The sequence below is a fragment of the Leopardus geoffroyi genome, chromosome D3, assembly GCF_018350155.1.
Source record: "Leopardus geoffroyi isolate Oge1 chromosome D3, O.geoffroyi_Oge1_pat1.0, whole genome shotgun sequence".
NCBI lineage: Eukaryota > Metazoa > Chordata > Mammalia > Carnivora > Felidae > Leopardus > Leopardus geoffroyi.
Window position 1 is genome coordinate 82,907,265 of NC_059339.1, and position 27,803 is coordinate 82,935,067.

The 27,803-nt window shown below is 38.5% G+C and overlaps 1 protein-coding gene across 5 annotated transcripts in view; it reads left to right on the plus strand.

Moving 5' to 3' along the window:
• CDH7 (cadherin 7) overlaps positions 1 to 27,803 on the plus strand; it is a 123,462-nt gene that overhangs the window by 90,005 nt on the left and 5,654 nt on the right. For all 5 annotated transcript variants that reach the window (XM_045456946.1, XM_045456943.1, XM_045456945.1 and 2 more), the window contains 4 exons: positions 8,910 to 9,046; positions 9,855 to 9,976; positions 10,631 to 10,748; positions 13,864 to 14,115. In XM_045456946.1, coding sequence (XP_045312902.1) covers positions 8,910 to 9,046; positions 9,855 to 9,976; positions 10,631 to 10,748; positions 13,864 to 14,115 — 629 coding nt within the window. The remainder of the gene's footprint in view (positions 1 to 8,909; positions 9,047 to 9,854; positions 9,977 to 10,630; positions 10,749 to 13,863; positions 14,116 to 27,803) is intronic.

Sequence of the window (27,803 nt, forward strand, 5' to 3'; positions counted from 1 at the left end):
TATTTTTACCTACCTCTGGCACCAGCCAAAGCGATGAGTAACTCTTCTCTGTGCATATGCCCTTTCTTTAAAAGAGGACTGGGCATCTACATCACTATAAAGCATTTTGACCATCTAGAAGTATAGTAGCAATAGGTGGAAAGATTAAATGAACTCTAAGCACGGTACTTAGCCAGAATAGAACACCATCGTGAAATGTCCTATCTTCCTTGTAGCTTGCCTAGCATTCAGATAGGGCACCTCCCCCATCATGTCATGTATACATTGTTTTCCTCTTCCCATATAGAAACTAGAAGCCCAAAATGCAAATTAGGTGATAGTTAAGATTACTTAGCCAGAAAAAAAAGAAAAAGGAAGAAGATGAAGAGGCTTTTTTGAAAGCGAAAGTAGATCATTGAGGTCCGGCATATACCTGGCTCTTTATGTTTTATGTAGTTGCTTACTGTTTCATGTAAATTTTGTCCCAGAATGCCAAATATCAGGGTTTCTCTGTTGAATTTGGAAGGACAGGTCACATTCTGATTTTGGTCATCTTTCTCAATGTTAGAAACTTCGCTTCTGCGTGTCTCATCAACGGGATGGGAGACACTATGAGAGCAGCCTAGAGCCTAGAACACTCTTCACCCTTCATGTCGGCACTTGGAGACCAAAGCACTGCATCAGTATACATTTATTGAGAACCTGCCTTGTGCACAGTGCTGGGGAGAATACTGACAGGAAGAACAAAGATGAATAAAACATTTCCTCTGACCTCCAGGAACTTCCAATCCGGTTGAAGAAATAAGATCCCATAAACGTTAAACAAAATGAGGGGGGAAAGTGTCAGAGCAAATCATAAGATACATTGTAGTCACTCCGAGCTCACTGGACAGGAGACTTCGTTTGAAGGAGTGATAGTGTGAGCAAGGCCTTGAGGGAGGGCAGAGTTTGGACAGACCACAAAAACGTTATGCAAAGTCTGTTTATGTTTTATTTAGTTACATCTTAAGAGTCCAGTGCTGTTTTATGAAATCAGCAGAAATACTTCTCTAGGCAGCACAAACAGCCTGAAGTCCCTATGCTAAAAATAGCCAATGGATTGAAACATGATATCACAAATAAGATTAGATGTGAAGGGGGGGGGGTCATATAAATTAATGGGGATTGTTTTCAGCATTTCTAACAAGTTAAATACAGAACTACATTTGGACTTATGTTCAAGGATTCTAAGGTAATATTACTTACCTGCAGGCACTTTTGGCATTCCTGGTATTTTATGTTCTCAGATAAAAGGTGATAAAATAGTATCAGATATTACATTATGTAGTGTGACTAGTATGAACGCATTTGGGTTGTTTGAATAATTCAGTGTGCAGGTTTTTTTTTTAAAGTAGCCTGTATACATGCATATATTTGTACATATTATTTTAATCTAAATTATTTGGTAGTATCTTATTTTGTAAGAAACTTAGCCAGTAACATAGAGGAAAAATAGTGGTTCATGTGCAAAGTAGCAGAAATCTATTCCATCGGGAAAATATGAGCTTTAATCAATTTCAAAATGCTGCCCAATTGAATATAACTATCACTAAAAATGAAAAAAAAAGTTCACATATGGTGAAGATAAAAAAAAGTGTTATTATACTAGTGTATTTAATATCCAGAGATAATTTTCAAAATGTAAGTAGAAATTCCTAATATATGTGATCAAATTTTCCATCTTTTATCATATTGCCCAAGAATTAGAACTCTGCTTGGAGTTCTGAGTTAGCTTTTGGAAGACTGCAGGTAATGAATTTATTGAAGATTACATTTCTCTTGATTTGTCCCTTATATTATTTTCCACATTTAAAATGCTTATTGAAAAGTGTGATGAATAGAAGAATACTAAATCCATAATGGGTTTCGGTGTGAGTCTTAGGGAACTATCCATGAAGAAGAAAGATTAAGGAGCTATACTTACACTGAACTGTACTCTTAGCATTGTTTAGTTGCAATAATAGAAATTGGCCATAGATAACTGAAAAAAAGGATTTATTGAAATAATCGGGGGTAGCTCACAGAATTAAAGAAAACATTGCATAGCCAGTACTCTGAAAACAGAAGACTAAGGTTTTTCTAGAAATATGACCAGCAAGAATGAGCAGATAGTCTTTTGAAGATGGGGCAGTGGGGTGAACCCGTGCCAACCCTGTTCTTTTCTCGTGGCCCTCTGTTTAAGGTTCACGTTTCTTGGAAAGTTTTTTGGCCTGTCTTAGGACGTGTGTCCCGTCTCTTACCCAGGAAGTTCTGGGCATCTTGATTGTGAGTACCATCAAGATTGCATGAGATTGGGAAGGTTTAAATCTCCAAAGGAGAATCGAGTTGCCGTTATCAGCAAGGGGTGAGAGTACAAAGAGTAGCATCTCTAAGTGCTGAACTCAGTAGTTTACTTTGAAGAAATTTCTCGTTAAAGTCCTGTAAGGCAAGCATTATCATTCCTGTGTTATAATACATCTGCCTCCCGGTCACACAGTTAGAAAATGTGGTTCCAGGATTTTAGCAAGGTCTGTATCAGAAGCTGCCCACTCCTTACAGCAGTACACACACGTGCACGCACGCACACACATACACAGGCACACATAGGCACCCACCCACACATGCATTTCTGAAGATCTCAACTCGAATGACTCAGCTGTTTCTGTGTTCAGAATTGTTCGTGTATATTTATCACATTATCTTTTGCCATTTGGGGAGTAGTGGTGATACATTTGTGTTAATCTAGCTCACTCACCCACACGTCCTTTTTGTGAGTGTTCACATGCATCTCAGTAGCTGGGTGATAAGAATGCTGCTGGAGAAGAACATTTCAATTGATCTCCATAGCTTCTCAAACAGCAGCCGTGGTAATAACAGGCGTTTATTAAGGAATTCTTTTCATTGCAGATGTACAGAACGCCGAGCGTATACAGATGATGAGATGAGTTCCCAACCCTCTTGTTATCTAGCTGGAAAGAGGTGGTACACAAAATCTTACTTAAAAAAGCAAATGTTAAATCTGGAAATGATAAACCATCTTGTAAAACTGTCTCATTTTGCAGCGAAAGAAACAGAACAGTATAAATAGTGATTCGAGAGCCCAAATGAGTACAGGAGGACAGTGGCAGGGTCGGGGCCATAAACTGTGTCCTTTATTTCCTTGTGTGTGATTTGTGGTGGGGAGCACCAAGTTCACAGATCCTAACTACTGCAGGGTTTCTTAAAAAAGCATAACTTATGAATTGTTTTTGCTTTGGTTTTTGCTTTTAGTTTAAAATATTTGTTTTGAAAAAAGTTGTAAGATCTAGAGAACAGAGAGATCCAAATATGTGTCCTCCAACTGTTCCCTACATTAAACATTAAGGGATTTTAGTGACAGCCTGTATTCTTTATACAAACCAAGAAAGGCCCATTATGGATTATATGTGTGTGTTATATTTTTACAACAGAATGGCTTTAATGAACTAAACTTCAGAGATGTCGCTTTGACTATGAATTGTTCTTTTTTTTTTTTTTTCTTGGCAATATACTATAGGAACAGCCTTGATTTCCCAGTACCGAGTGCCCTAATTTTTTGTTTGATCCTAGGGAAATTAGAGTTACAAAAATATGCAGTGACTCTCTGTGATAATGTAGGATAATTGCTAAGATCAGATCAGACACTTACAAAATTTGGGAGATCTCTATTTCAACTCACTTACTAATAAATTTGGGCTGAGGGATTAAATTACTGGTAGTCCCTCCAGGCAGTCAGGTCAAGCTTGGCGCTAATATCCCAGGGTGTCCTGACTTCGAATCCTGGGGTCCCACAGTCACATCACATCATACTACATTATTTTTTTAAAGACTTTTCCAAAATTATTACTGGCGTGATTTAATAGGAACTTGATGCTGGGGGCGGGGCATGGGTCGAAATGAAGAACACTCTTGGGTTGGCAAAAATTCATAACACGTTAGCTTTTAGGTTTAAATCTTGCTGCTTTCTGATGTTGTTCTTGGGCTTTCTTTCTGAAACCGTTACCCATTTTCTTCAAAATGATGTATGGCAGGACCCTGTCCCATGAGCCTTCCTTTTCCTCCCAAATAAATGAACCACATTTTCTGATTTGCTCTTCTCCACAAGCAAAGCCCCAAACCTCTGAGGCCTGGGGGTCTCTGATTTGAGGCAGGAATGCAATTCTCCAGGATGGCAATTAGGTCCCATGCGTCCAAAGCCAGGAAAATGGAGATGAGTTAGAGCAGAAGTCAAGACAGCTCCTCTGTGCTTGGTCCACATCTGGCGCCTTAGAGAGGCCCTGACTGGGGGGAAAAAAAAATTCTTTCTCTTTTATGTAATTGGAAAGCCTTGCTGCTTTAGTGCTAGAGGACTGTCTTCAAGGAATCATAGGACTAAAATAATTGGAAAGGCGGAAACACGGAGTACAGGAGGACCAACGTGAGGAAAGACATCAGAAATGGAGAGACACATGGCCTTTTAATTAATCCGTTAACATCAGTTTGACTGGCTTAGGGTTTTAGATAAGAGAGCATTGGGAAAAGGTGAAAAGAAGCTGAATTGTAGAGTTGTAAGTGACAGGGACTAAAAGCTCGTTTATGGGTGATGTGGTACATAATGGACAGGTGGCTCAGATGACACGGTTCTGAATCTTGTCTCCATCAACAACCAACTGTGAGATGTTAGTATCTAATACTGAAATACCACCATAATAGTACCTGCTTGCCCTTGTTCGAAATTGTGCTTGGCTAGTTGCAACAAAGCTTAACACTAATGACTTACTAATGAGAAGTCTGGAGCTATGCACCCAAGGACTGACAATTTGGCAGTATAATGTCATCAAGGGCCTTGGCTTCTCATGCCAAGCACTCATCACCTCCTATTTACAAAATGGTTTTTGGACCTCTTCCATTGTGTGCGTGTCCCAGGTGAGATGGAGGGGAAGGGGCGGACATCAAATGCAAGCTGAATTATCAGCTCTTTCCTATCGTCTGTAGGGGTTTTTCAGTCATGCTCGACTCAACTTTCTTCATCTCATTTGCTAAAATGTTAATATAAGGAGATTGACACCGCATCAGCATGGAAGACTAGTAATCCCAGTTGTTCAGCTGAACACATGGCTGCCTCTAACAAAAGCAAGGTTCTATTAATAAGAATGAAGGGTAAATGAATATTAGACATGTAAGTAGAAGTCTTTGTTACACATGACCCTTCACAGTTGAGGCTTCAGAGAAAAACATCAACTCTGCTTTAAATACTCAGCTCGTTCCGAAAACGGGAAAGTTACGAAGAACTGATAGTTTTGGGGAAAGGCCGCTGGATCTGCTTTAAATCTACTGAATTTGAGTTCAAGACATTGCAGGTGTCTGGAGCAGTTCACAGCTCTCAAGAAAAGGACTGAGGCTGGACATTGAGGTTTCAAGCTGCCTGCCTAATAAATGGATAGAGCACAAGCTTAAATGCGGCAAATCATAGAAGTGATCTCTTTCATTGGTTCCTCCCACATGCATTGAAAGAGGCCAAGTTTTCTTAGGCTGTCACTTGCAGAGAGTAGAGGGATCATCGTGAGTCCAAACACCACTAACAGCATGAGGAGATGCACTGACATTCACTTCCATTTGTGATTAGAGAAACAACCTATCCCCTTCCTTTCTGTTCAGCCTCTGATTGACTCGGGCCATCGAACATCTCAGGGCCTTGGCCCATGGGTCCAGACCTGTACAAGGTGCTCCTCTGAACTTCTTTAGGCTCTTCCTTTTCTTTTGGCTCAGTCAATCCTCCTGAGAGACATCTGGCACCTCTCACTTAAAAAATGCCCATGTAATCATTACTTCTCTTGATTGAGGGACTGCTTTTCTTAGGTAACTTTATATCGTAGTGAATGTCTGCTATATAAAATCTAGGTTTTTGTATGCCTGGAAGGACTGGTTGAAAATAAGGAACCCCTTTAAAAAAATTAACATTTATTTATTTTTGAGAGACAGAGACAGAGCATGAGCAGGGGAGGGGCAGAGAGAGAAGGAGGCACAGAATCCGAAGCAGCTCCAGGCTCCACGCTGTCAGCACAGAGCCTGATGCGGGGCTCGAACCCACAAACTGTGAGATCATCACCTGAGCCGAAGTCGGATGCTCAACCTACTGAGCCACCCAGGCGCCCCTGAAAATAAGGAACCCCTTTAATCCTCAGTGATCGCAAGTCCTTGTGATGAAGAAGTATGACCACCACCCGGAGTGTTCTGGACAACCCGTGTCCTCTGTGTCCTTGCCAAGACCTTCAATCTCAAGCCAACAGCTCATTCTTTCCCCACATCTGCTCCGACTCCCTCCGCCTTAGCCTCGGAGAGCAATTTGTTAGTTTTCTCCTAATACGTTGATAAAGAGTAAAATAATGCAGAATCTAGGCTACAGTGTATGGCCATTGGAACTGCTTGTACTTGGAAGTTGCTGAGAAACTGGACGCAAGAGTAAGTGAGAAAAACAAGTCACTGACCAGTTCTAGATTTTTTGATTGAACATTCAAGTGACTGGTGGTGTCATTTACTCGGAGGAGAAAGAGTAGGGGAAGTAGGGGCTTGGGAGACTGTAGCAGTTACAACATCAGTTGGGACATGTTACATCTCCGTTCATGTTGTCTATCCATGTGGTGACATTAAGCAGGCAATTCAATATATGAGTCTAGTGGGCCACGAGGATTTTATGTGAATTTTGGAGTAATCAAAAATACACAAGTTATTTAAGTCATGGGACTGTATAAATTTGCAAAGGAAAAGAGTTTTATATAAAGAACATAAGAGGACCTGCAGGAGAGTTTTCAGATTTTAAGTAAAGGGCAGTCATGAAGAGGAAGGTGAAGCACAAACACACACAGGCACACAATATCTTCTTTATCTATTCATCAGTCAATGGATCTTTGGACTCTTCCCATAATTTGGCTATTGTTGACGATGTTGCTGGAAACGTCGGGGTTCATGTGCCCCTTTGAATCAGTGATTTTGTATCCCTTGGGTAAATACCTAGTAGTGCAGTTGCTGGACTGTAGCGTAGTTGTGCTTTTTAACTCTTTGAGGAACCTCCTTACTGTTTTCCAGTGTGGCTGCATCAGTTTGCATTTCCGTCAATAGTGTAAGTGGGTTCCCCAGTCTCCACATCTTGCCTGTTGTTTCCTGAGCTGTTAATTTTAGCTATTCTGACAGGTGTGAGGTGGTGTCTCATGGTGGTTTTGATTTGTGTTTCCCTGATGACGAGTGATGTTGAGCATCTTTTCACGGGTCTGTTAGCAATCTGGATATCTGCTTTGGAAAAATGCCTACTCATGCCTTGTGCCTATTTCAGTTGCTTGGTCTTCTTACCTCCAGTGATCTGTTTTTCTGCCTTGATTTAGTCCTAGATTCTCACGAACATACTTGTGACTTGTCAGCTCTCGTATATACGCTACTGTTGAAAATCTACCTCAAGGATCTTAATCTTTGTCCACTACTTTCCACTTTAGAAATTCCACATCCTGAAAGAGATTTACAATCTATTGGTGCAATCAGAATCTTGTCAAATCAGTCTGTCTTCTCTTATTTCCTTAGTTCTTCCTTACCAACTTATAGATCATGGGCCTTCCTTATTATCACTCTTATGTACATGCCCCTGTTGTCCATACTCCCCTCACCCCGTCCATTGTCCGTGACCAGTTAAAATAACCCTATGCTCTTTATGTGCCTTTATGACAACAGAGCAAGACAGACACATAGAATGACTGGTTTCATATTAAATTGATGAACATAAATCTCAAAGTATCAATCCACAATGCTTAGCTCTTCTGTTATACATCCCCTGGTCTCTGTGTGTGTATTTATATTTTATATTTCTGTCTCTTCTAAAAAAATGACTACTCTTCTCAAAGTACCTTCACCCCTTTGCTCTCTCAGCTGATAATCTTGTTTCATATGCCATCAAGAAAATAGAAATCATCAGAAAATAAGTTCCTAACATTCTCAATACCCAAACACCTACTATTGCTGGACAAAGACAATATTTGTTGGTCTGCGGTTAATTTTCTAATATTTTTTGATGCCTCCTCTTTCCTTGCTATGTGTCTAGCATTTTGTGATACATCAGACTGGAAGTAGATGATTCTATTTAATAATAGTGTTGGAGAACTATGGAAACATAGAATACTTTCTTAAATTGGGTATGCGTTTATCTGTTGGTTTTGTCTGTCTGTTTTTAAATGAAATCCCTTTACTCAACTAGAACGACTGGGGGGTGGCATTTAAAGACAGTCATTAACGGGAGGTGGGTGAATTTTATATACAGAACAAATAACAGCAAAATGGATTAAGAACGCAGGTAGAACATTTTTCACTCATATTTGGATAGCAGATATTTTGAGAAAATGCTCCTAGACACCAAAATATTCATGTAATTTTAGGGGTTCTACCTTGACACTTCTCTATGGAATCCTGGTCAAGATCCTGAGGGATTTTTTTTTAAGTTTGGGGGGTTGAGATCTGGCTGGAGTTGTCAAGACAAAAGGTGTATGTGAATGGTCAGGGTGTCTGTGTATATTTCATTTTAGAGGGACCTATAACCATGGCAGGGGCTACTAAGTCTATTGTAAGTGATTTGGGGGAACTAACATAATAATAAAATAAATTTGAAGCTTATAATATCAAATCTGCTGTGAAGAGAACTACACTAGGGTGTTTATTTTTTACTGACAGAAAATCAAAAAGGTTACTGACAAGAACTGATGAACCAAGTATAACTTTGGTGAAGTTTTAAGCTAAGCATGTATTTGTACTAATATGACAGATTGTGGTGTCAGCAGGATTTGATGAGTGGCCATGTAATTAATGAAATAAATTTAGCAAATTGTAATCAAACACAAATATTGAAGTGTTTTTCTTCTTTTTTAATGTTGCATTAGGTATTCAATTGACAGAAACACAGACTTGGAGAGATATTTCAATATCGATGCCAACAGTGGAGTTATTACAACCGCCAAATCTTTGGATCGAGAGACAAATGCTGTTCATAATATCACAGTTCTTGCAATGGAGAGCCGTAAGTTGCAAGGTTTAGAATTCAGTTGGGATGGGGGACACTTAGAGTGGAGAGTGGGTTGTCACGAGGTTATCATTTCTACTTGAGTCATATTACGTGCTTATTCAAGTTAAGCAAAACTTTGAAAATCCTTAATTTCCAGCTGTGAAATAAATTTATATTCATTAACTTTATTTTCTAATGCTCAGAAAGTTAATGAAAAGAGAGGACTATAAAATAATGGGCCTGAGTTACCTTCAGAGGATTTCTTGTTGCTTTGTAGTCGTATTTCATAAGCTACATTTATGCTGATACAGAGTTGGGCCAGTTTCTTCCAGAAAGTGGTAGGTTGATCTCTAGCCAAGACACTCAGATTTGCATATTGATGTCGAACTCATTTGAGTCCCTGATAGAAAGACATCGACATAATAATGCACACTTCTATGTTATGCATATTATGTACATACATAGGTGTACATTATATACGTGCAGTCTTACATACCTGAGCTCTAGCTTCAAAGAACATTGAAATTCATGGTTTATTGCTCATTCTTTCAATGATTTTCTTATCAAGGACTAAAAAAAATGCATATACTGTACGTATATATGATGCTTGGAGCGAATTTTCTGTTGCTCTCTTTGAAGTCTACAGTGTTAAGTTTCTAGATTTCTTTCAAAGTTTGGTCATTTTCTTACTAGGGTCATGCTTTAGAGAGGCAAACCCTTTTTATTGATTCTAATTATTTTTAATAGGAGTTTCTTGAGTTAAATGGCAATGGAATAACAGCTTTACTCTGAGTAAATGATAAGACATTTTCCTCTTTATTAGAGAATCCGTCTCAAGTTGGAAGAGGCTATGTGGCCATTACTATACTCGACATCAATGACAATGCCCCTGAATTTGCTATGGACTATGAAACCACCGTGTGTGAAAATGCCCAGCCAGGGCAGGTGAGAGCTTTCAGAACACCAGCCTCCTAGCTTGTGATTTCTTTTAAAATATGCAGCAGCAGTTGCCCTTGAAATTCTGTCAGCTTTAAGATAAAATATGGTCAGCATGTCTCAGCAAAACTAACACTTTGATGTGTAGCATAAACTAACATTGAAGGAACGCTAAAATTCTGGTTTAATTGGGATGATGAAATTTCTCAGGAAGAAAGATAAACATTGTAAAAGCCATGGTAAATGGTGGAGGGCTTTGACTCCTTTACGAAGTCTAGCATATTAAGCTTGATTGAGCTGTTCCCCACTTTACACAGCAGGGCGTAAGTACCTTGAACTTCAAAGAATTAAGTGTAGTTTAATCTCGGTCTGGTTTGTTCTACTCATCCATTTTGTTCAGTGTTTTGTAATGTTTACGGGGATGGTGTCATCAGTTGGTGCAGCTTATGTCTCAGGTTCACAAAAGTAAATTCAAACTCAGCGTTTGAAAAGGACACGGCTTGTTTTTCAGAGCCCTTTTTAGATTGAGTTCATATTAGTCTATCTGCTCCTTCCTTCCAGAAGGATGGTGTTTATTATAAGGTATAAAATTGCTCTTCTCTGTCACAGAAAACAAAGCCGAGCACAACAACATATTTTCATGTTTTACTTCTCCATCCCTAGGTTATCCAGAAGATCAGTGCCGTTGATAAAGATGAGCCATCCAATGGACACCAGTTTTATTTCAGCTTAACGACTGATGCAACAAATAACCACAACTTTTCATTGAAAGATAACAAAGGTAAGGGATTATTATGGTCACCAGTGGAGGCAGCAGGTACAAACTCTCTAAACAACTACTTTTTCTTGCTCAGGAATCCTGATTGTGGAATACATATACATACACATATACTGACACATACAAGGACATTAATTAAAGGGCAGTGAGTGGAGTGCCTGGGTGGCTCAGCCAGTTAAGCATCCAACTCTTGAATTCGACTCGGATCACGATCTCACAATTTTGTGAGTTTGAGCCCCAATAGCACAGGGCCTGCTTGGGATTCTCTCTCTCTCTGCCCTTTCCCCGCTCATGCTGTCTCTCTCTCTCTCTCTCTCAAATAAACTCTTAAGGGGCTCGTTGTCCTTAAATTTTTTTTTTAAGTAATTTTTATCTGTGGATTTGCTGTCATTAAGAAGCAGCTGCTACTTAAATCACTTCAGGCCAAAATCCAAATAAGGGAAAAGGCAGGTCCACCTTTCTCTTTACTCCTAGACATTTGAGGGGCCAGCTAAATGTATCAATAAGGCTATCCTATATAGGCATAACTGAGACGTTAGGAAAATAATTGGTATTTCCAATCTGATTTCAACATAAATCAATTTTGACCTAATACCTTCAATAGCAACATCAGTTATTCCTTTATTTTTACATAAAAGTAATCCATGCAGATAATTAAAAGATATATTCTTCATGCAAGGAAATATAAAAAGAATTTCCTGTCATCCTCAATCTTATTTCTTTGCGTCAGAGGTGAACACTTTTACCAGTTCCCTAAGTGTCATTATAGAAACATATTTACAGAGGCCTGTAAGTATATTCTGATTTTGCTTAAATAAATAAATATATATACAATATTTATATTTTATAAATATATACAGACTTACAGGCATATATAATTATATATAACAACTTATATAGACAATTTTATATATATACATATATATATAATTATAGACATATACACAACATATAGACAATTATAAGAACTTTTAAGGGAAGCAGAAGACCATTCTGTTGTCTAATTTTGAATTTATTCACAGGTGATTTCATTCAAGGTATTTATTTTAACAGAAGGGTATTTGTAATGGATATATCGAGAAGAGTATTCCCCCACTAATACAGAAGATGTATTTCTTTCAGCTTGAATATGTGAATCAGGCTTCAGGAACAAAACAACAAAAAAAAAACAAAACGTAGAAACAATTTGCTAGTCAAACAGTGGCTCATCTAAAATGACTTAGAAGGTAGGCATTATAAGTGCTTTTTGCCTAAAGCCTCCGTCCTGTTTAGCGCAGAAAATCCAAGTTTGACCTCAAAACTTCAATCTTAAAATATCTTTCCTGATTCCATCCTCTGCTTAAATGAGAACACTATCTTGTCCCTTCTGTAACATAAAAGGAAGAACGTTCTCTGTGTGGGTAATCCCAAACTCTCCGACTTACTCATATTTGCAAGGGACAGTTCTTAGCACTTGGATTCACCCAGCACAAATGCAGAGAGGGGAATTTATGACCTTTCCAAGAAAAGAGTATTTCCCCCATGTGTCATCATCATGCAGTGCCATGATTTTTGGACAGTAAACGCACACTTGAAAGACTTCCCTAAGTCAAGTCCAGAGCGTCCAGCATGAACCATGTAAGAATTAGGAGATTAGTTCTTATATTGGCTTCCATCATAGGAGCTGCATAGAGAACATCACACATCTTATGATATCTTTCCTGAGCACAGGCCTCCCTTCTCACGTAGTGGGCATTTTTTGCACGTGCTCCTTGATTCGTCGTGTGTGTGTGCGTGCACAAGTGTGCTCTCTGATGCCAGGCATGTTAGATTAACGTTCAGCAGCTCTGAAACAACTTTGTGTATCACATCATGAGTACATGTATCTGAGTGGTTGAGAGGCCAAGAAATAGACGTTGCGTTACTATTAAGTGTATAGAGAGACATACCGAAAACAATATCCTTCAGCCGCATGTGTGGATTTTTAATGAACGCCTCAAATTCACGTTTTAAAACAAGATTCGTTTACATAAAAACTTACCGGATGGAATCCAAAAACCAAACAGTTGCTCTTGCCATATTTGTAACTGCAGGTTATATGACTCCTTTGGTCTCCTGTGAGCTTGCTGTTTGGTGCCATTTGGATAGAATAGATTTCAGCTTGCTCTTTCATTAGAGCATTGTTAATTCTTTTATGATAACATTGGATAAATGTCTTTTGGATAGCTTGGAAAGGAGATACAATATTAAAGTACACTCGATGAAACTAGCATCCTATTTTCCTTTATGTGTTAATTGCTGTAAGTTTAAAGGACCACATACATTCTCTAATTAGTTAATGAAGACAAGTTAGTTGGGTAAACCGCTAGCAGATAAGAAAAAATATTTCTGATCTAGAAATCACATTTATGTGATACAGACTTATTGACCACTGTTAAAAGTTTCATAATTACTTTAAACGTTTAGATGAAATAGAATATTGAATATAAATTAAACACAAATGACCCATTTTATCACTGACACAATGTTTATACACATGGGGCCTGGGTCACGATATATACCAATATGGATTTTTAAAAACTACAGTGTCATTTCTCTCTGATAGCTATACTTAGATAAAGCCGGATCGACTTATTTTAATTGTTTCTATATTGGGTTTGAGACAGGTGGAGATTTTTGGGCCATCTCATGATTCTGCAAAGATACCCTGTTCATTTGCATCATCCTCTTTGTAAGTGTGTGGTTCGAAACGTAAGAGAAGTAAGAGGGTAGACTACATGGGATTTTCACAAAGCTGCAGTTAGTAAGTGATGAATAAAAATTTCCATATTCAGTTTTACTTTGTTACTGTTTCCTTGGGTCATAACTCCACAGCATGAGGTAAATGTATTAAACTGTACTAGAATGAACCAGTATTGGGTAATATATAGTGCCCCGTCTAAAGATACCAAACAGAAGGACTTAACTCACATACATCGTGTGTGTGTGCGTGTGCGTGTGTTTCTTCCAGAAGTTTGTACCGCTTAAACCCCCTCACCTATTTCGCCCCTCCTCCCACCCTCCCCCTTAAATGGATACAGTTTGGCAGGACTGAGTCTGCCAGAAATCTGGGGTTACACGTTTGCTTTCTTTATCCTAGACAACACGGCTTCCATTCTCACCAGGAGAAACGGCTTCCGGAGACAGGAGCAGTCTGTGTACTACCTGCCCATCTTCATCGTGGACAGTGGTTCGCCTTCCCTCAGCAGCACGAACACCCTCACCATCCGCGTCTGTGACTGTGATGCCGACGGGGTAGCCCAGACCTGCAACGCGGAGGCCTACGTCCTACCTGCCGGCCTCAGCACCGGAGCCCTGATTGCCATCCTCGCCTGTGTCTTGACGTTACTGGGTGGGTAGTTTCCAGTGCTTTCTCTGCGAGAGCAGTCACACCAACCCTGCATGGACCGTGACCCTTCCCTTTCCTTTGGCCTTGGGTACCTTTTTGAGAACATACACAAATGTTCCCCTCTATTGTGTTTTGTTCAGTGAGCAACCCATGTTCCTTTGGCCACGCTTTCCAATGGTATATTTAAAACACAGCTCAGAAAAAAAAAAATACCAATCTCTTTTTTAAAATCGCAGTGAAGATACAGGACTGTTTAAAATTGATTTTTTTTTTCAAATTTACCATATTGTTTTACAGTACCCTACAGAGTCATCTATTAGACCAGAATCTTCTCTATGTTGTTGTGATAAGATGATTACTTCAGAAATTATGGCTTTATACGCCCCCTCTTTTTAGAAAAGATGTAAGGAATATTTTATAATTATTCACGAAGTTAAAGAGATTGTAATTCCAGCAGTGCAAAAGTTACAGTTTTCCTAAGAATTAACATATTTAATTGTACTCTCCTGGATTATTTCATTACATGGTTAAATAAGATTTACAACTTGTATTAGAATTACAGTTTTGTAAGAGATTATGCAGCACGCTTTTAAAAATTGGGAGCTAGCCAACATGGGCATTGGGTAATGGGTTTATTCCTTAGCTACACTCTCTTTCACAGTGTAACTTTCCACAGCAAGGACAATGAGCATTTACGATTGCATTTGAGACCGTGCTGTGTGTTTTCTAAGGTAAATGGGTCTGATATAATTTGTGAACCCATTTATAATATATTTTTATAAAAGCAGAACTTGGCAATGTGAGTCATCATTGTGTAATCTTTAAAAACAAGATTTATGGAGTTAGGTAAACCTAGTGTTTATTACTGCTCCCAACATACACTGGTTTTTCACCAGAGGAACATTAATTCTTCTAAAGCTGGCTTCTTAATCTATGAGGGGAAAATAGTAGAACTAGACTCATAAGGTTATTGTCAACCTTAAACGAGACAGTCATGTGCCTACCACATAGTGGACATTCAGTAACTTTTAAGTGTTATTGGTGAAGCAAGTTCCCAACCCATGAACCAAGCTAAGACCTAGTTAGTAACACACTGTCAATGATCTCACACAAATGTAAAGTACGTTTTCGGTAACTTCAGCTAACCAAATAACTTCACACAGGTGGCAGAAAGTCTCAGAGAATCATTAGACATGGCAATTCCCAGTTAAAGCCTGATGAGAATTGAAAGGACTAGCCTCAGTTTTGAAAAAGATGGAACCATTGCAAAGGTAAATGGTATGTGGATGACTCTTCTTGAACTTAACTTGGCTAGTTTATCACACACCGTTTAGATTACATCGGACTTCAAAAGAATAAGATAAAATTGGATTTCCTAGAATTTAATCATACCCAGCAGTCAATTATCTTTTTTTAAGGCTGTCTAATGAAGCCTGCTTCATTGTTAGAACATACTTTTACCTTGGACTTAGGGATTCCTTGCAATTTAGGTTGCTTGGTTCTAATTAGTTAAGAATCATTACCTAGCTGTCACTGGTAAGTGAAATTGAGTATTATTAGACTTCATTTTTGCATATAATATATGTGAGTATTTGTATGTGTATACGTATATCTTAGGGTAAGTTTATAGGTTTTTGTTGATTTCTTCAAACTTTAGTTAACTTTTTTGTTAAACATTTTCCTTTAATAGATACCAGATTAGGAATACCTGTTCTCAGGATAAGGTGTTTATGTCTTATATTTTACTGTTTTTTTTTTTTTCTAAAGTTTCTCCAAGTCTGTAAAAACAAAAGTCAAAACAGAGCCTATTGTACTGAAATTCGTTTTGAAACCATTGGCTTTCTTGTCTTGGTAAGGACTTGGCTCAGTAATCAGCAAGTCCAAAAACTGGTATTTCTGTTCAGTACTGAGTCTCTTTGTGCCTTATTTCCTGAGTCTTTAGAAGCAGATAATCGGGACTTTGCATGTTCTTTTGGTTCTGTCACCTCAATCGTAGACTCTAGGTTTTCACACAGTATGTACCAAAGTCAATGTGACTATTTGGGGTGAGGGTGGTGTGGATGGGACAGCCTCACACGGATCATGGCTTCTAGTGCACAAGTAACACATTCTTTCCACCTCAAGAAGTAAGATGAGTCATATTCCTAGACACTCGATACCAGGATTTATAGTTCAACCTTTTTAGGCTTCTGAATAAATATTGCAAGAAAACAAGAAAGGTAAAAGGGTGGAAATAGGGAAGAACTTGAGAATCTAGGTCAGTTTAGGGATGTTGTGGTCCAGTGAGGTTTTAAATTAAAGCTACTTATAAGATGAGAGAAAGGGATGCCCTGAAGGCTCCAGGATGCTCCTACAGGAGGGCATCACAGAAATCCATTCCAACCCAAACCCCTGCATTTTGCAGAGGGGGAGAGTGAGGTACAATGAGGTTCAAGGATTTCAGGAGTTCATATAACAATGGCGATTATGGCATAAGATTCTAGGTCTCCTTATTCTCAGTCACTGATTTTTGGATTAATCTACAAAGGAATTGCACCTTGAAAATATATTTTTTTTAATATTCATATGTAGTCCTTTCTTAAAATTGGAAAGTCATATTGTCTGAAGTTGGCTGTGTTGACTTCACCTCTGTGCCCTTTTAATTTCATGGGTGAAATCTTTCCCGAGTCTTCTCCCATCCCCACTTTGTTCTCACCCTTTCTGACTTATTTGCATGGGAATTCTCTGAATGAAAGACATGATCCCACAGTTAGAGCCTGAAGCTTCCTTTACTTCCACTGAATACAACTTGAATGAGAGAGATTATGGTCATATTCAAAGTTCATGAGAAAGTTATCAACGAGATGCAGTTATTTTGCCAGTAGAAACATTTCACCAATATATGGCAAGATCCTTTAGTATTCTAATGTCTAAATATTTTGCCCCAAAATTGTTACACATTTTGATCATAAACTCCTAATTGTTGACATATGTGCTTATTTTTCAACCAGGCTGAAAGCACTTCAAAAAAAATTTTATGAATGACACTAACTTACTACTTCAGTGGATTTTGAGAAGTGAGCAGACAGAAAGAATTTCAGTTGTTTTAAATATGGATTTGGGGCACGTGGGTGTCTCAGTTGGGTAAGCATCCAACTTGATTTCAGCTCAGGTCATGATTTCACGGTGGTCGTGAGACCGAGCCCCACGTCAGGCTCTGTGCTGACAGAGCAGAGCCCGCTTAGAATTCTGTCTCTCCCTTTCTCTGCTCCTTTCCTGCTTGTGTGTGCTCGCTCACTCTTCCAAAATAAACAAAAAAAAATAAAATAGGGTTTCAGTATTATTGCACATCTATCCAAAGATTGTTATAGCCAGTTTCTTCATTAGTCTGCACAGTTACTTTGTTAGCTTGTGCATTTTCCTGCACGTTAAAACTGTCACTGAACTTACTATATTCAGTTTTGTTTTTCCCTATTTGGACCATTAGGTCCAAGTAATTGAAGTCCTATAACACCCCCTCTGGCTCTTTGCTCTTCAGCCACAATTGGGATTTGTTAGACTGGCCCAGCTCAAGTGCAATAAGACATTTGTAGAAAACACTGCTTACCACATGGAATTCAAGTTCAAGTTCTTCCAGTGTGCCCAGGATGGGCAGCTTCACATTCAGCTGTCATGCGTCTTTTCACTTTTCCTTCCTGATGTACGAAGTGCTGAAGTGTACTTGCTCCCCTGTGATTCTGACCACTCATGATTTTGTTCAACAGGAAAATATATTCCCAGTTTTGTAAGTGACAATATTACCTAACTAAAAAAAAAATGCGGAGAACAATATGATAGCACTATGTAAAAGACTGAGCCCCATCATAATCTATAATGATCAAAAGTACTTGATGCAGCAGTCCTATTGATAATAAAGGACTGAAGTAGCCAATTTACGATGGCACATGGTTCCCCTTTCAAAAAAAAGCAAGCATAGTAAAAAATGAATTGCATTTAATAAGCTCATACTAAGAGCTAGCCATTAGTTATGTGCTTTACAAACATGGTCCGATTTAATTCTCGTAACACGCATTTCCTAGGCAGGTGTTAGTAAGCAGTCGTATACCCACTTTTTTATATGAGAAAACTGTAAATTGGAGGAGACATGCACAAAGTTATAAGGTGTCAGAGCCAGGACTCAGACACAGGGATCTGGCTTCTGAATGTCCTTTATAAGGTATGTTTCCCTGTGTGTTTTCCCATGTGAAAGACTTGTGTGTCTCTGGGAAATGCCTACACATCTGTGGGTATCACAGCCCACGTACTGCCAAATTAGAGCTAGCGGAATCTTTGATCTGCTTTACACAGCAGCTTTATCGCTTCTTTGGTTACCTCTGAGTGTCTAATTTACAGGATCTTCCAATTCCATCCTTGAGAGAACGCATCGAGAATTGTGTATGATAAATTTGAGATGATACTGCATTATCACCAAAATGTATAGTATACCAGTTGTCTTTGTACACACAATATTCACTTTACTTAGGTCAGTTTTATCGCTATCTTGAGACTCAACTTGCACACTTAATGGAGAGGCCTCTGTGATACTTTTGGGGAAGTAATGGGAAGTTTGGTTTGAGTTATAATGAAATTTTTCCCTTTCTTGAGACATGGAAAACAATGTCTCTTTTGTGCAGGTGATTTGCAGAACTCTAGGTGGGCACATTCATTATTCTAACAGACTGCTGGCATTAGAAATCGAACAGAATTATTAAATCCTGAACAGTTTTCCTATATCCCTACCTCTCCTCCCAATTTAGTCCCTACTTCCATGTTTTTTTTTTTTGAGGGGAATCAGTCATCCTTTACTTTTCTTTCTTTTCCATGCCCCACAGCCAATCAGTATCCCCAAATATGAATTTTACTTTATTGATCCTTGAATCTATGCTATTCTCTGCCTTGATGTTGCACCTGATTTTGCCCAGGGCCCATCGTCGCCCTTCTGGATTATGGCAGTCATTCCAGTCTCTACCAGATGCCAATCTGTCAACATCCCAGGCAGAGTAATGTTTTGCAAAGCAAATGTGACTGTGACACAGCCCAGCATAAAATAAAATGTCCATGGCTCCCAATTGTCTACAGACAAAAATCACAGACTCTGTGACCTTACTGCTCCCTCCCAGTTCAACCTTCAGCCAAATGGCGGAGCTGCTCTTAGACTCCTCGTGATTTGCCTTACCTACTCTTAAATGACTTGCTCTTTCTGCCTGGAACACCATTCTCCTTTTTTTGCATCGGAGTCGACTTTGGGTACTGTTCCTGCATACCCCATAGCACCTTGTTTATACGAGAGCATCCTGCAAGGCTGACTCACCTGTTTCATTAGTTTGTCTATCTCCTCGAGTAGATGCCTGCTTTTAGAGGCAGGGGCTGAGCATTATTTGATCATTATATATGTAGCAACTCATAAAATGCTGATATGACATGTAGAGGGTGTTCCATACCCTCCTGTTGAATTAGACCATGGATGATTTTAATGTACTCATTAGTGGAAAAGAATGTTTGATTTAGTTTTGTCTTTATCCGTAAGTAGTATCTCCATTGGACCCAGATTTTCCCATTTCCTTAGATATGATTTTAAGGCATTTTTTCCCCAAATCCAGCCTATTTTTTTCTATAAAAGTAGATATGGCACACATTTAAAATATTTAAATTCTATTTTCAGTGTAGTAATCCCAAGATCTATAAGGGCTCAAGAAAAAATAAATCCGAATATATGATTTTCCAAATCTGTCTAAAGACAGAGAAAATATTGCAGCAGACATTTCAACGATACTGCATTTGTTGTTAAAATTCAGTTCAAATTTTAGTTAAAAATGGTAGAGTTGATAGCTAATTTACCTCAATCACATGCTGGGATTTTATCACATATAAATCTTCATTTATTCTTTGTGACTATAAATAATAGAGTGGGTTCATAAGTACAAGTTCAAATTCTAGCCGCCTATTACTGAGCATCTGCATATATCTCTTATTCTACAGCACATAGATCCAGACAAAATGACAAGTTGAATTTTCTCATCCCTTAGATCTTAGCTTAGATGTCACTTGCAATGACATCCGCCTTTGATCACCAGACTGCACTAGTACCCCTGTATTTTTCCTATCATTTCACTTTTTTAAACATAAATTATTTCTTTGCCTGAAACATTCCAGAAGCATCAAATGTACCTACATAAAACCCAAATGGTTCTCATGGCCCACAAAGCAAGACATGTTCTGACACCTGCTTGCCTCTTGAAGGTATCAGGCTAAGCCTTCACTCAGCCTGTAGGAAGAGATGCACAGCTGCCTTTCCATCCATTTCAAACATGGCACCCTGTTACTGAGAAATTCTTCCTGAATCCCTTCACCTGCTGGGCTCACACTCCCCTTTATGTCCAGACTCAGTGTTACCTTCTCAGGGGGACTGTCCTCACCTACTGATTCAATTAAGAGCCATTCACAACCAGATTCTTTTTTTTTTTTTTTAATTGAAGTATACTTGACCTACAGTGGCCTATTAAAGTGTACATTATAGTGATTTGATACGTTTCTATGAAGTGAACCCCATGATAAATGTAGTTACTGTATATCACCGTAGAGTTATTACAAAATTATTGACTGCATCCCCTGTACATTTCCATGCCTTAATTTCTAACTGAAGGGTTATACCACTTAGTCTCATTCACCTATTTTGTCCACCTCCCTGTCACTTCCCACTCATAACCAACATTTTGTTCCCACCGAGTCTGTTTCCATTTAGGATGTAATTCTTTTTATGGCTGAACATTCCATTGTGTGTGTGTGTGTGTATTTTTTTTTTCCTGTGCGAGAGAACACTTACAATATGGAGGTTCCTCAAAACATGTGTCTCTTTGAATTGGTGTTTTCATTTCCTTCGGATAAAGACCCAGAAGGGGATTTGCTCAATCTTACGGTGGTTTTAGCTTTTTGAGGAACCTCCAGACTGTTTTCCGTAATGGCTGCACCAGTTTGCACTCCCACTCGCAGTGTATAAAGTTTGTTTGTTTTTCTCTACATCCTTACCAACAATTTTTTTTTTTGACAGTTGCCAATCTGACAGGTGTGAGGTCATTTTATTATGGTTTTGAATGTCATTTTCCTGGTGATTAGTAATGTTAAGCATCTTTTAGTGTGCCTGCTGGCTGTCTGTAAGTCGTCATTTGAAAAAATTATTCAAGTTTTCTACCCATTTTTATTTTATTTTCTATCTATTTATTTATTTGAGAGAGTGGGGAGAGGGGCAGAGAGGGATAAAGAGAATCTTTTTTTTTAATGTTTAGTTATTTTGAGAGAGAGAACATGAACAAGTGAGGGGCAGAGAGAGATGGGGACAGAGGCACTAAGTGGGCTTGCGCTGACAGCAGGAAGCCCGACATGGGGCTCGAACTCACGAACCACGAGATCGTGACCTGAGCCATAGTTGGACGCTCAACTGCCTGAGCCATCCAGGCACCCCTGTTGTAGTTTTTTGTTTTATTAGGTTCTTTTATAGGTTTGGTTTTGGTTACCATGTGTTTCACATACACCAGTGTTATAGCAGTCTATTTTAAGCTGATAGTTGCTTAATTTCCAATGCATTCCAGAAGTATGACATTTGAGGGCCCGGGGTGGCTCAGGGAAACATCCAACTCTTGATTTCAGCTCAGGTCATGATCTCATGATTAGTGGGATGGAGTCCCTCACTGGGCTTTGTGCTGACAGTGTGGAACCTTGGGATTCTCTCTCTCTCCCTCTTTCTCTTCCCCTCCCCTGATCATGCACTCACTCGCTCTTTCTTTCAAATAAACTTTAAAAAATATTAATAAAAATAAAAGTACATTTGTACTCCCCCCAACACACACACATTTTATGTTGCTGATAACATATTTTACATCCTTTTGTTTTTTTTTTTTAATTTTCATACTAGATTTTTAAGTGGCTGATTCACTACCTGTATTATTTGCCTTCATTGGTGACATTTTTTTCTTTCATATATTTTCTAATTTTTCGTTATGGCCTTTTCCACTTAAATTTGTTTTTAATTCCTTTCTTTTAATGCATATTTTGAGAAAGAGAGTGTGAGTGAGGGAGCAGCAGAGAGAGTAGGAGAGAGAGAATCCCAAGCAGGCTCCGCGCTGTCAGCAGCCCAATATGGGGCTCAGTCCCACAAACCGTGAGATCGTGACCTGAGCCAAAATCAAGAATTGGATGCTTAACTGACTGAGCCACTCAGGCATGCCTTAAGGAAGACATTTTAACTTTCTTTGGAAGTCTGTTTTAGTGGTGGTGAACTTTAGTTTTTGATTTTCTGGGAACCTGGGGATCCTTGGTCACGTCATGTCGGGGCTGCCTTAGTGGGATGGCTGAAGCTAGAGCAGATGTGAGCTGGGGGGGTCCCTGGGCGTGCCATGCTTGGGGCACCATGACCCGAGAGTTGAAGCCAGAGCAGGGGTGCCCCGGGCAAGCTATACAAACGCCTGCGATTCCTTGTCATGAAACCTGTGTATTTCTTTTAGATCAGTTATCACAATTGGTACATCTGTTTATTTGCTTTGCTCAAATTTAAGAACACCTTGAGAGTACAGATCTTAACCTTTCTTTAATCCAGTGTATTCCCAGGGCCTAATAGAGCAAAGGTAGAAGGAAATGCCTTTAGGGATGAATTTGTGAATAGTATTTAACACGTCCTGTTCACTTTCCTGTCTTTGCCACTTATGTTAAGCTTCTCGAGAATCGTTCTGGTGTCTCTATTTTACCATCCAATAAATAGAATAGTATAGATAGCAAATAACTAAATAGGGAGTTAGCAAGATCACATGAGTACAAGTAAAATTTGCTTTTAGTGTGCAAGTTATAGGACTCAAATTTTAGCAAGACCCAGTGATATAGGCGTTATGTTGCATAAGACTTTGTTGTAGTAGTTGAACACATATCACCTATTATTGTGCTTACTGTATATATTTTTAAGACTTTATAAACTTAATCTTTGTAAAGTTACTATAAGATAATTTTTATGAGTTGATTCTATTATCTCCATTTTGGAGAGGAGGAAACTGAGGCAGGGCTAAGTAAAATATTTTATATAAGCCCACATATTCAGTCAATAGGGGCAGGGATTCAGTGTAAATGTGGATTTAGGGACAGGATTTGAGGTACATTCCAGGAGTTACACTATATAATAATTGGTTCATTATAGTGGTGGAATGAGCAAGAGGTAAATACAAGGAGGAAGTGAAATTCAAGGCAAAGATGACCTGGAAGTTTCTAGCTTGGGGTTCGGGGATCTTTCTGAGAAAAGAGCACAAAATATGAAACAGATTAAAGTAAATGGGTTTAAACCTGAAGAGAGACATTTGTACAGAAAGGTGTAAGCTAAGTGATGGTAATATTAAAAAAATATAATTGCCATAGAAGAAGTATTTACCATAGTCCAAGCAACCCGTACATTTTCATTAATAAAAATCACAAGTGGTCATTTATGAATATGATCTGATTCATTTAGAGAGACAGATGGGAGGTTTATATGTCAGAGAACTCACCAATTGCCATATATAGAAAGTAGTCGAATTCTTGGGTTTCACTGAGCTCATGTAGAAAGAGTATTGGATGAAAAGGGAAGAAGCCAAGTACAGAACTTGAGGAAGATTTACCGTAAGTATTACCCTAGAGAAGATCAGCTACCAACAAACCATGATTTGAGAGGAGAGAGTAAAAAAGATTTAACTATAAAAATTTCTGTAACATTGTATTAAAACAAAAAACTCACCCATATCATGTTTCTGCATTGAAGTTCTACTTCAAATATGATAGATATGCCATGTAAACATAGAGCTGACTAGTGCCCACTGGATTGGGCAACTGTCAAGGTCATTGGTAACCTTAGTCTTGGAAATAACAGAAAAATTCAGATTTCTCTGGTTTCAGAGCAATTAGGATATAAGAATGTGGAAATATGAAATAGGCTGCTTTTATAAAAAGTCAATAAAATTGAGTGCTGTTGAAGATAAATCATTGATTAGCAAACTGTCACTTAATGACCTATTTTTTGTGGTGGGAGTATGGAGCTCTGGGGGAGTTCCAGGCATGGAAAAAGTGGTGGGAACTTGGAAGTGATGCTGAAAAGAACTAAGATGTTTCTGTGTCATGGTTGTTTCTGATCTGAAGCCACCAAATTAAAGGAAAATTCATGAAACGTAATTAGTGCCAAATAGAGAACATGTAACAGATTTTCAGTAATAGTGGTGCAAATCAAGAGGATCAAAACACAGTGAAGAGTTAAAAAGTAGTTATCGAAGGGCTAAGTTCTACTCGCACATGGATAGAATAAGCATTTACAAATTAGTGAATGTGGATATAGATTATACTGGCAGATTTTTCATTTAAAGTAGGTCATTTTTCAGTTACACCTAATAGACACAGTAATAATTGTAGTACAATAGCTGTTTTGCTGTTCAATGCATCATTTGGCCATAAAATTTTAGAGTAGCGTACGTCAAGATCGTACACAATTAAGATTTTTCTAGTAGTTTTGAATCTTTATTTTGTCCGAAGACGTAGGTTATGGTTCACAAGTGTGAACTACATCAATTTAAACTTTCAGGGAGTAGCCTCATTAGTAAAAATAACAAGAAACACCTGAAATAAATGCTAACAACAAATTGAATGAGCTATTAACAAACTAATATAATTTTAACATGTTACCAAAATGTTTTTTTTCACTTTAACAATGTCTTGAGTGTCACATGTGCATTTTACACGAAAGCACATCTCAATTCGTGTTTCAGATAGGAACAGCCAAACTTCAAATGCTCAAAGCCACAGGCAGCTAGTGGCTGCTGTGTTAGCAAGCGAGGATTTAGACAATTTTATTGACTAATAAGAAATTCTGATGATTCAGAGAGATTGTAGAGAAAGTAGTGTTTCTAAGTGATAGTGGTTTATCCTTCAAGTCTTAAATCATGTTTTCTCTTTTGTGAGACTTCTCTGAACATCGTGGGCAAAGTACCCCTTTCCATACGTATTTACCTAGCATATGTTACTTTGCTATATAATCTATTGCATAATAGTTATTTGTATACAAAATACTGAACTTCATAATGCCGAGATCCATTTGCATCTCTCTCCAACCCCTACTTTATTAATTTAACAAGACTTATTGAGTGCGTATTTACTATCAGATGTTGCTTTTTGTGCTTAAAATACAACTGTGGGGAATAAACTCACTGACGGTATAGGGATTACAGTTGTAGAAAATCAATTGCCCAGTAAAAAAAAAAAAAAGTGAATTAAAAGTAATTTAGGTTTTAACCTTCGGTGATAGTCTCTAAACAACAGGTTGAACTTTACAAAGTGATGCCGAACAGGTACGAAGACTTCCACTTTGATTTACAAAAAGAACCTTTCATCGAGGTCTCAGATGGAAATGAACTGATTTGATGGTAGTTTGCATGACTGGGTGCTTTAAAATGAACTTGGCTCAAAATTTGAAATACGCTAAAGAAATAACTAAATACATTCAGGGAAATGGTTTTCCTTTAATATAAGTAGGCTTATCAAGCTGTGGTAGAACTTGTACCACATCAGCAGCGTTCTGCCAGGTTCTGGGGACCAAAACCGGATATTGAGAATTCTGGGGTTTGCAAGCTTAGAACATCCCGTGCAGGGGATTCGGGGATGACCACTAGGTGTTGAACTCAGTAGCTGAGAATACACTGTAAGCGTTTCAAGAGCTAATCTGGATGACTTTTCAAGCATCTGCCGTCTTTCAGAAAACAAGACACTTGATGATGCAAGTGTATTAGAGAGGGGGCCTCTTAATCACAGGGGCCAGTAACGCTGTGGTTGACCTCTAGGAAGCGTGGCTGGTTCCACTGAAACGCTGCCAAGATGATTAAGTGAAAATGGATATGTATCTGGCACAGACCACGGTGACGTTGAGACTATAGGAGCCCGCTAATTTATAGGATGCTGTGTATTTTACACTTCTGTATTTTTCTCCATCTTCCCTTTTCTTTCTTTCAATGTGGGAGAATGGTGCTGTTCTCGTATGTATGCTTCTTTGCACTGGTGGGTGTCTGCACTTTCTCACAGTGAACTGCATTATGATTTATACTGTATTTCTCTTTGTAAAGATACAGCTACCAGGTTGGAGCTGCTTGGATGCAGGGATCCTCCCTTATCAGGATTTTGCCAATAACCAGCACCACAGCCGACGTACCGGGATACTCAGAAAACGTCAAATGTTATCAAACTGAATTCTAAAACCAGAAATTTTAGTTAACAGCATGCTTTGGCTGCTGCAATAGCATTGTAATTGCTTTGCTAACATCTACGCTGCCCTTCTTCCTATCCTCAGTCCAATCTGAATTATACTGTTTTTGAAAAACTAATATGATCATACCATACCAGCCTCAGACCGCGTTGGTCATCTCCACCTTTCTTTGCTCCACAGCTTTGTTGACTTCCGACCTTTGCTGACTGCTCGCTTGTACCAAGAGTAACCTTCCGTATCACCTCTCCACCGTCACCCTAACCCCAGCCTTCAGTGACCCTCACTTAAATCTGCCTTGCATGGGTCTGTTTCTTCTACTGTGGATCTTGAAAAGATCATGTTTCCCTCTTTTGCAATAATTATCCCAGTTCTACATTGACATTTAGTTGTCTCATTCTTCAATGGATATCTGCCTTCCCATTTAATTATAAGTTCCTTGAGAAAACTTATTGTGTCTACTTCTGTGCTCAACATTATATCATCCTACCTAATGCCTACAAGAAATGGCTAATGCACATTGGTTAAACATATATAAATTCATGAGCCCCAGACCCATTATAACTTCCACGTGTCTAGACTAAATCTTTCTTTATGCCTCCACTCAGAAGTATCCTTCATATGACAGAAAAGACATATGAGGAAAACCTCCTAAACTATATAATCTTGTGCTTACTTAAGCAGAAAATATTCTTTTTAATGCAGGGATTATCTCCATAGACCCTGAAGAGCAGTTAATACTTGTTCTACGTAAAGGTTAAATTTTATTTTTTATATGTGCTCATGTAGTTAGAAATTAATATTCTCCTAAGTCATTGAAATGTTAAATTCTCTAACCTTCTAAAACACTTCATTTTTTTCCCAGCTTGAGGCAAGACTGAGAAGTGAAATAAACTCTATAAGATACTAATATCCTTAACAGGTACTGAACCTACGAGCTGACAGATTCCGTGGGTTCTGTCATATTTCACTTTTACTGAACACTACACTTGAGCATTCAAAAGTAAGTTTATCAGCAGAAAAAACAAAATAACATTTACAGGGGTGCCTGGGTGGCTCAGTCGATTGGGCGTCTGACTTCAGCTCAGGTCATGATCTCATAGTCCGTGAGTTCGAGCCCCACATTAGATTCTGTGCTGACAGTACAGAGCCTGCTTGGGTTTCTCTTTCTCTATCCCTCCCCCACTCCCACTTGCCTGTTTTCTCTCTCTCTTTCTCTCTCAAAATAAACTTAAAAAAATACATTTACAGCAGAATATAAGAAATGGTGGTTTTATGTTATTTATATATAACATATAAATCTATATAGCATATGTATATAACATAAAACACTATATATCATATACCATATATATAAATGACAAGGTTCATTATATGAAGAGAATTGAGAATTTTGAAATATTTTGCCTAAATACTGATTTAA